Source organism: Chaetura pelagica, unplaced genomic scaffold (genome assembly GCF_000747805.2).
Source record: "Chaetura pelagica isolate M959 unplaced genomic scaffold, ChaPel_1.0 scaffold121, whole genome shotgun sequence".
NCBI lineage: Eukaryota > Metazoa > Chordata > Aves > Apodiformes > Apodidae > Chaetura > Chaetura pelagica.
This window is the reverse complement of record NW_009954546.1, coordinates 2,754,746-2,761,984: the sequence shown is the minus strand read 5'-3', so window position 1 is coordinate 2,761,984 and position 7,239 is coordinate 2,754,746. Positions and strand designations below refer to the sequence as shown.

At 43.7% G+C, this 7,239-nt stretch overlaps 1 protein-coding gene across 1 annotated transcript in view; it reads left to right on the top strand.

Annotated features, from left to right (window-relative positions):
* The first annotated feature begins 1,523 nt into the window (after positions 1-1,523).
* The window catches only part of PIK3C3 (phosphatidylinositol 3-kinase, catalytic subunit type 3), a 74,339-nt gene continuing 68,623 nt past the window's right edge, over positions 1,524-7,239 (top strand). Inside the window, exons 1-4 of the mRNA XM_010005040.1 lie at positions 1,524-1,535; positions 3,134-3,322; positions 3,843-3,986; positions 5,230-5,359. Of these exons, the coding sequence (XP_010003342.1) occupies positions 3,192-3,322; positions 3,843-3,986; positions 5,230-5,359 (405 nt within the window). The 5' untranslated portion in view covers positions 1,524-1,535; positions 3,134-3,191. The remainder of the gene's footprint in view (positions 1,536-3,133; positions 3,323-3,842; positions 3,987-5,229; positions 5,360-7,239) is intronic.

Below are 7,239 nucleotides of genomic sequence, written 5' to 3'. Positions count from 1 at the left end.
AGGACTAGTGCTGCTGTTAGGTACAGCAAGATACACCAAAACACCACTTTTTATGCTTTCATTCAGCACACTGAGAGGTTTGGTGGCTGTGAAGGATCATAAACCACAAACCCCCTATACACACCCCTAACTGGTTTGCCCACATAGAGTAGGGGTAGGATAGTAATGATGTTTAAATTAAGTGTCTGCAATCCTTATTAATTTCAAAGCACTTAAGAGTTGTTTAAAATATTATTATTTACAATACATAATTTCTGGGTGATTTTCAGTTGTTTGTGTCAGTTGTAGAGTCATTGTGTAGTTAAGTTTTATAATTATGTTTTCTGTTATGTGATGACTGCTGATCGTCTACTGCTGCCTTCAGCTGAGGCTTCAGAAAACAAGCAAACAATACTCCCAAAATGAGGTGACAAGACTCATGATAAAACCACCAGGAAGAATTCAGTGATCAACCTGTAACATCTGGATCCCTTACACTGTTGAACGGCAGCAGAATCATAGAATGGTTTGGGTTGGGCTGGCTATTAATGCTCATTTAAACCAAACCACCTAGATCAGGCTGCTCAGAGTCCCACCTAACCTGGCCTTGAACACTTCCAGGGATGGGGCTTCTACAGCTTCTCTGGGCAGCCTACTCCATTGTCTCACACTAAAGGATTCCTTCCTCATGTCTAACCTACATCCCCCCTCTTCTAGTTTTAATCCATTTTCCCTTGCCCTCTTGCTACAAGCCCTTGTAACTAGTCCTTCCCCAGCTTTTCAGCAGGTGGACACCACGATGAGGCCTCCCTGCAGCCTTCTCTTCTCCAGGCAGAACAACCCCAGCGCCCAGCCACGCGGACCAGGCCTCCTTCAGAGCTGTCAGTGACACGGAGCAAGAGCCATCCGCTCCAAAATAACCCCATGTGTCACCATCCCTGGAAAAACACGGGGCATACAGTCCGTAAGCCCCACAGAAACAGCATATGCCTTCCAGGGCACCAGAAGGTTTTTCGAAACGAGGGATTTGTGTGCGGGGTCGAGACTCGCAGCCTGAGCAGGCAGGGTGAAATCAGGCTGCACCGCTGGAAAGCCGCGCAGGAGTCAGCGCCGTGACGCCTCCAGACACAGGGTCCCTAGGGCTGCTCCCCTCCGTGCCCGGGGGCGAGACGCACCCGCCTCGCACCCACTCGGGGCACCGGCCATCTTGCTTACCCCTCTCCCGGCAGCCGCCATCTTGCGGTGCCGTACAACAGGCGGCAGCCATGCTGGTGGTGAGCGCCGCGGGCGCCGCCATCTTGGGGCCGCCCCCTCCGTGACGCAGCCGGCGGACATCTTGGTAGAGGGCCGTTACAGCGCGGGTCGGCGGCCTCCCCGCTCCTCACCCCTTAACTAAGATGGCGGGGCCCGCGCATGCGCAGAGGCGGGCGCTGGCCCGGCTGGTGCCGGCGGTGGTGGCGGATCGGCCGGCGGGCTCTGCCAGCAGCCCTGGGGGAGACCGAGAAGCTGTATTACGTGTACAGCTGCGACCTGGACATCAACGTGCAGTTGAAGATGTGAGTGAGGGGAGGAGGGGGGGTCGGAGCGGGGCTTGTAGTGTCTCCCTGCTCCTCTTCGGGCGGCCGGGACTGTGCGGGAAGCGGCCCGGTCCCCGCCGCGACGGGGGACAGGCTGGGCCGCTCCTGGAGATGCGTTGGCTGCCCCGCGGGGGCCCGGGAAGGCGGCGGTGCTGGCTCTGCGTCCAGCACAGCAGCGCCGGGGGTTCCTGGCTGGGACCGCCGCCGGGTTCCCTCGGGGCGGGGGCAGCGCGGCCGCGTCCCCCTCAGCCCCGGTGCCCCGTGCCGAGCCGTGTGGGAGGGGGCGGGGGAGGGGCCGCGGCAGCAGCGGGGCCGGAGCTGTGGGCTCTGAAGGCCTTACACATTCTCGGGGCCTTCGGTTCCTGCAGGGCCAGGGCGGTGCTGGGAGGCACAGACTGTCCGCTCAGCGCTACATGTCTCTGATGAGCTTGCTGTCACAGCTCCCCCCCCGGTGTTGGGGGAAGGAAATAAACTGGCGAGGCTCTTTTTCCTACTTGTTTGCGTGTTCTTTTGAAAGCAAGTTGCTATTAGTCGGGTTCTTTGTTGTAGGCAGATCCAGGTGCTGCGAAATGTAAGTATGTTCTTAACTAGATGTATGCAAGCTTCATTTTGAGTCACACAGTGATGATGTATTTGCTGGTTCATTTTTTTCATTTTTAAGTTTGGGATAGTTCAGCATCACAACAATGGGATGTATAGGAGGGACATAGCTGGCTCTAAAGTGCAGTGTACCTAACGTTGATACATTAAGGTATATTGCACAGTTTTTTTGAAAACTAACTTAGGGAAGCTTGTTTGAGGGCTGTTTAACTCCTGAATGGAAGATAGTATCTCAAGTCATATGTATGTGTCCTCTTTGCTAATTCATTGCCTAACAAAAATGTAACTAGGATTTTTTTGTGCATCTGAGTGTACATCAGCCTGGAATGTGCTCTGCTAGTTCTTGTAAGAAACTCGTTAATCTTCTCTGAATTGTTTTGCTAGTGTTGATGGATTTGTTTGTTTGCTGAAAGATTGATCTTGCATTTTTTCCCATCACTATCATGTTTCCTTGTTTGTTCTCACATGTGAATCTACAGTCAGATATTTTAATATGCATGATTCTAATTGTATTACAGTTGATGCCTGAGAAGTTCCATCAATTTACCCTAACACTAGCATTCTGCAAATTGTTGCAGGGCTTTAATCAAGTTTGATTTGAACAGTCAAAGGTGACTTAAATAATATGTCTATTGCCCTGCTTAGGGTGCCTCATTTGATGCTGTCTTAAGAATCTGCAGGTTGTACTGGAAGAAGTTCTCTCCATTGAAAAGACAAACAAGTAATTCTTACCTTTCCTGTGCTTACCCCCTCACCCCTGATTCAGTATAGCAGTACATTTCGTATTTGTTCATTACTTCACATCCTGAGTTCCTCTCCAGTGTCTAGATTTCACTTCCTGCTGGTAATGTAAAGAGGGGAAATAAAATAGAATTTTTGCTGTGCATAAAATAAATGTTGATTTGCTTGTTTTTTCTCTTTCCCCTCTTTTTATTTTTTTTTAATTTTGTTTCTTTCATTTTTCCTTCCCCACATAGAGGAAGTCTGGAAGGGAAAAGAGAACAGAAGAGTTACAAAGCTCTCTTAGAAGATCCAATGCTGAAGTTCTCAGGACTGTATCAGGAAACTTGCTCTGACTTGTATGTAACTTGTCAGGTGTTTGCAGAAGGAAAGCCTCTTGCTCTTCCAGTTAGAACTTCCTACAAAGCTTTTAGCACTAGATGGAAGTAAGTAACTCCCTTTTGTTTCATATTTCTCTTCGTTACCTGAGCATCAAATTATATGAAGGAAATCTATTTTATTTTTTTATAACTGTCAAAAACATTTGTTTTCTATTGGCTTTGTTAAATAACTTCTACTTCTTCAAGTCTCTTTATGGTTGTTAAATGTTGCCCTGAAAGTACAAAACAAACCTTTTTGTGTAATGGGTAAGTAATAAAATTGTTACTTGTGTGTTTGGGCATTGCTCACTGGTTAAATAACTTCTGGGGTCTGGGCTAGCAGACTTCATACTGCAGACTGGACAAGGTGATCTCTGGTACTTAGTCATGAAGCTAGAGTATTTTTGCTCTGATCTCTAGCCTTTAAATCATGCTCAAGACAAGTATCTGAATGGTTAAACCCCACAGGAAAGTATTCCATCTGCCATTAGAAATTTGTATTCTAAGAATCATCTTGGTTGTATAACCTATTACAGAGTAACTTAAATTCTGATATTTTATGGCTAATAACAAGTGTTCTCTGCAGCTGGAACGAGTGGCTGAAGCTACCTGTGAAGTATCCAGACTTGCCTCGCAACGCGCAGGTGGCTCTGACCATCTGGGATGTGTATGGACCCGGGAAAGCAGTTCCTGTGGGAGGAACAACTGTCTCACTCTTCGGGAAATATGGGTATACTGATTGTTTCTTTTGTGTGTATAGTACAGGTTTGAAGCTCACTTGTGAATAGTAAGGTAGCAGTGGTTCTAAGAGATTTTTTAATTTTTTTTGAAACCAGGGTTAACTATTCAGTTTTTGAAAAGTCAGATGCATAGATGTTTTACTGTATTTTCTTCATGCTACTATGGTGTAAGACAAACAAACAAACAAAAAAAGCTTTGCCTGGTATAACACAGAAATTCAGTCTTTTTATTAGATCTGTAAGGTTGGACTTTAAGGTAGCAAATGCTGAAGACATTCATATATATGAAATTCTATTTCCAGCATGTGGGGCCTAAGGACAGAAAGCAACAAAATAACTTTGAAATTCTGTGTTTACTTGTAAATGCAAACCCTTGTATTTTCATTCTAGTCAGTATTTCTCATTTTTAATGCTTGACTTAAAGCGTTCCTTCAAACTGTGTTTACCTGAAGTTGTTAGAATTGAGTGGTCGCCTCTTACTGGCAAAAGAAATGCTCTTAATTTCTTGGGGCATCTTATATAGATGGATCAGCACAAATATAAAAGGGAAGCAGGGTCTTGCAGAGAAGAGATGTGGTCAGTTAACCTGTGGAGCTCTGTTCAAAGCAGTTTCAATTAACAATTTAATTTCAAGTATAGATGGATAAAATGATGTGCTGAGGCTTGTGGAATTTTTTGTTTGTGGGTTTTTAGGGGTTTTTTTTTGGTGTGGGTTGGTTTTTTGTGTGTTTGTTGGGGTTTTTTTTTGTGTTTGGGGTTTTTTTGTTGTATTTTTGGTTTTTTTTTTCTGACAACTGAGGAGGCTGTTTTTTATCAGATGACTTTCAAATTAAACTTAAGTAGTTTTTTATTTGTTTTATTTTCTGTCAGACTCCAAGTCAGTAATAAAATTTGCAAGGCAAGAGGACTGCTTTTTGCTTCATTATAAATAAAACCACGAAGGCCAAGCTCTGTCCTCAGTTTGTGTTTTTTTCCACTCACCAAATAAGTAATTTTAGAATTAAGAATTTTCTTCTAAACTCCATGTGCCAATAAAAATGATGGCTGTGGAGGCACAGGAAGGAAGGAAGACATTATAGCAGCTCAGCTAGATTATGCACTGTTGTGGCAGTGAATGTTTGTAGGTTTGGCGAAGGAAGATACTTCATTTTTGTGCAGCTGCTGCTGTACTTTCATTCTGGACAGTTCTATTATACTGAATTTACTGAAGTGATTCTGCATTTTCCCCTGCAGTATGTTTCGTCAGGGAATGCATGATCTGAAAGTCTGGCCCAATGTAGAAGCTGATGGCTCGGAGCCCACCAAAACTCCTGGGAGGACCAGTAGCACAATCTCAGAAGACCAAATGAGCCGCTTGGCAAAGGTGATGGAAATGCAAGTAGCCTTTCAGATGTATATATGAAAACCTTGCACTTTTCGCTGGAGTAAGATGAGGACAGAATTTAGTGACAACAGCATATGCATCTCATGTTGTTTTACCATGTGAAAAAGATCTCCATTTGGTTGTTTAGATACTTCACAAGAGATACACAAGTGAGTAAATGAGATCATACCCAATTGCTACCATGTATTTTTAAAAGAGGACATAGAAATATCTTTTAATATACATAGCATTCAGTTGCAACAACTTAGCATCCTGTTTCTTCGTAATGGCTGCAAGTGTGAACATGCTTAGATTTTTAAAGCCGGAATTCCAAAAGGTTCAGTAAGAGCAGCTCCTAACAGCAGCTTGTGAGGACAGTCTGGTTTCTTTCAGTAGCCATCCTTTTGGTTTCAGGCTGTCTTGTATGGTGTTCACATGCATGTGACAGACCTGTACATTAGAAACTTCTGTGTAGAACTGCAGAAATAAGTGAGCGTTGTTCATTTAAGCTCATGAATGTGTGTATATTAGTATTTTCTTCTCCCAGCTTTATGGCAGAGTATATTTTTGGCATCAGAATTACTTCTGGAAATGGTGACTAAATGTCAGCTCTTAAACTGCTGGACTAGCTGATCTCATTCTTCAGGTACACTTGCCCCCAGGTTGCCAAATGGTTCAGCCCTTGCTTAGTGTGCTTGGCCTCCTAGTTTTCATCCTCACCTTTGTGCAAGTCCCAGGGAAAGATAGGTCCAGTGCCATAAATATGTTGCTTTCCTTATCTAGAAATTTATCACAGCAACAAACTAACTTGCATTTAGATTCTCTTTTTTATTAGGCTAGTTCAGTTTGGATTGATAATGGAAAACTCATTAAAACTTTCTGCCAGTGGCAGTGGCCCATATTTTGATCACAGTAGAATCAAACCCCTCTAGCCTGTGGAAGCTCTGTACACAAATGCTGAATACTAAGGCTTATAGTTCATCAAATGGTTGCATGGTGTAGGCAGTCGGTCTTTGAGAAAGGGTTTCAGACTGTAGGCTTTTCCTTTTGTCTTTGGTCTGTTATGCAAATGTAATCATCCTCTGCCACTGTTTTTTTTCTTCTTCCCTTCACTCCCTTACACTCTCTAGCTCAAAGAAACAAAAATAATGTGGAGCATTTCAGTCTTAAAATACCTGTGTCTGTTCTAGCCTGTTCTTCTGACATATGGGAGGTGAGGGCTGTGAGTTTCTGAGGAAGAGGAGGAAATTCTGCTTTCACATCCCCAGTGAGAGTTCTAGTTAATGGCTAATAAAAAGCTAATAGTTTCATTGACACCAGTCTTCTCTTTTGAAAGCTGTGTTGGGAGATACTAATTTCTGAAAGATGAATGTGTTTTCAGTGATATTTTGTTGTGCTCATTTTATAAAAACATTTTACCATCAGATGCTAGTGAAGGGAATAGTTTCTGGGTAGTATGTCTATGGGAGCTTTCATTTGCCAAGCCGTTTACACAGCAGATGAGGTTCTTGTGAGAGATCATTCCTAAATAGCCATTGTTTGAGCACAATCGGCTTCAGTTTTTCTATGCCTTACTCATCAGTTGCTTAATGCCTCCTGATGCTACCACACATGAGGGTATATTTAGATACAAGTAAAAGCAGTAGGACTAGTTGAAGATGAGTTTGTGTGGGCTTAATTATTCTTGTTCTGTTTTTTCCTGTTCATTGGACAGACATCATTTGTAAGTGTCCTGCTGTTGATTGATATCTGATACAAGCCACCAACTTAAGAGTCCTGTTAATAGGGAACTTTTCTGAAAAGCTTGTGGAAGGGCCATCTCTGTGCGTTTTCTTGGCATGCTTCTGAGTTTGTGTGTGTGGTATTTATCAGTGTAGGGA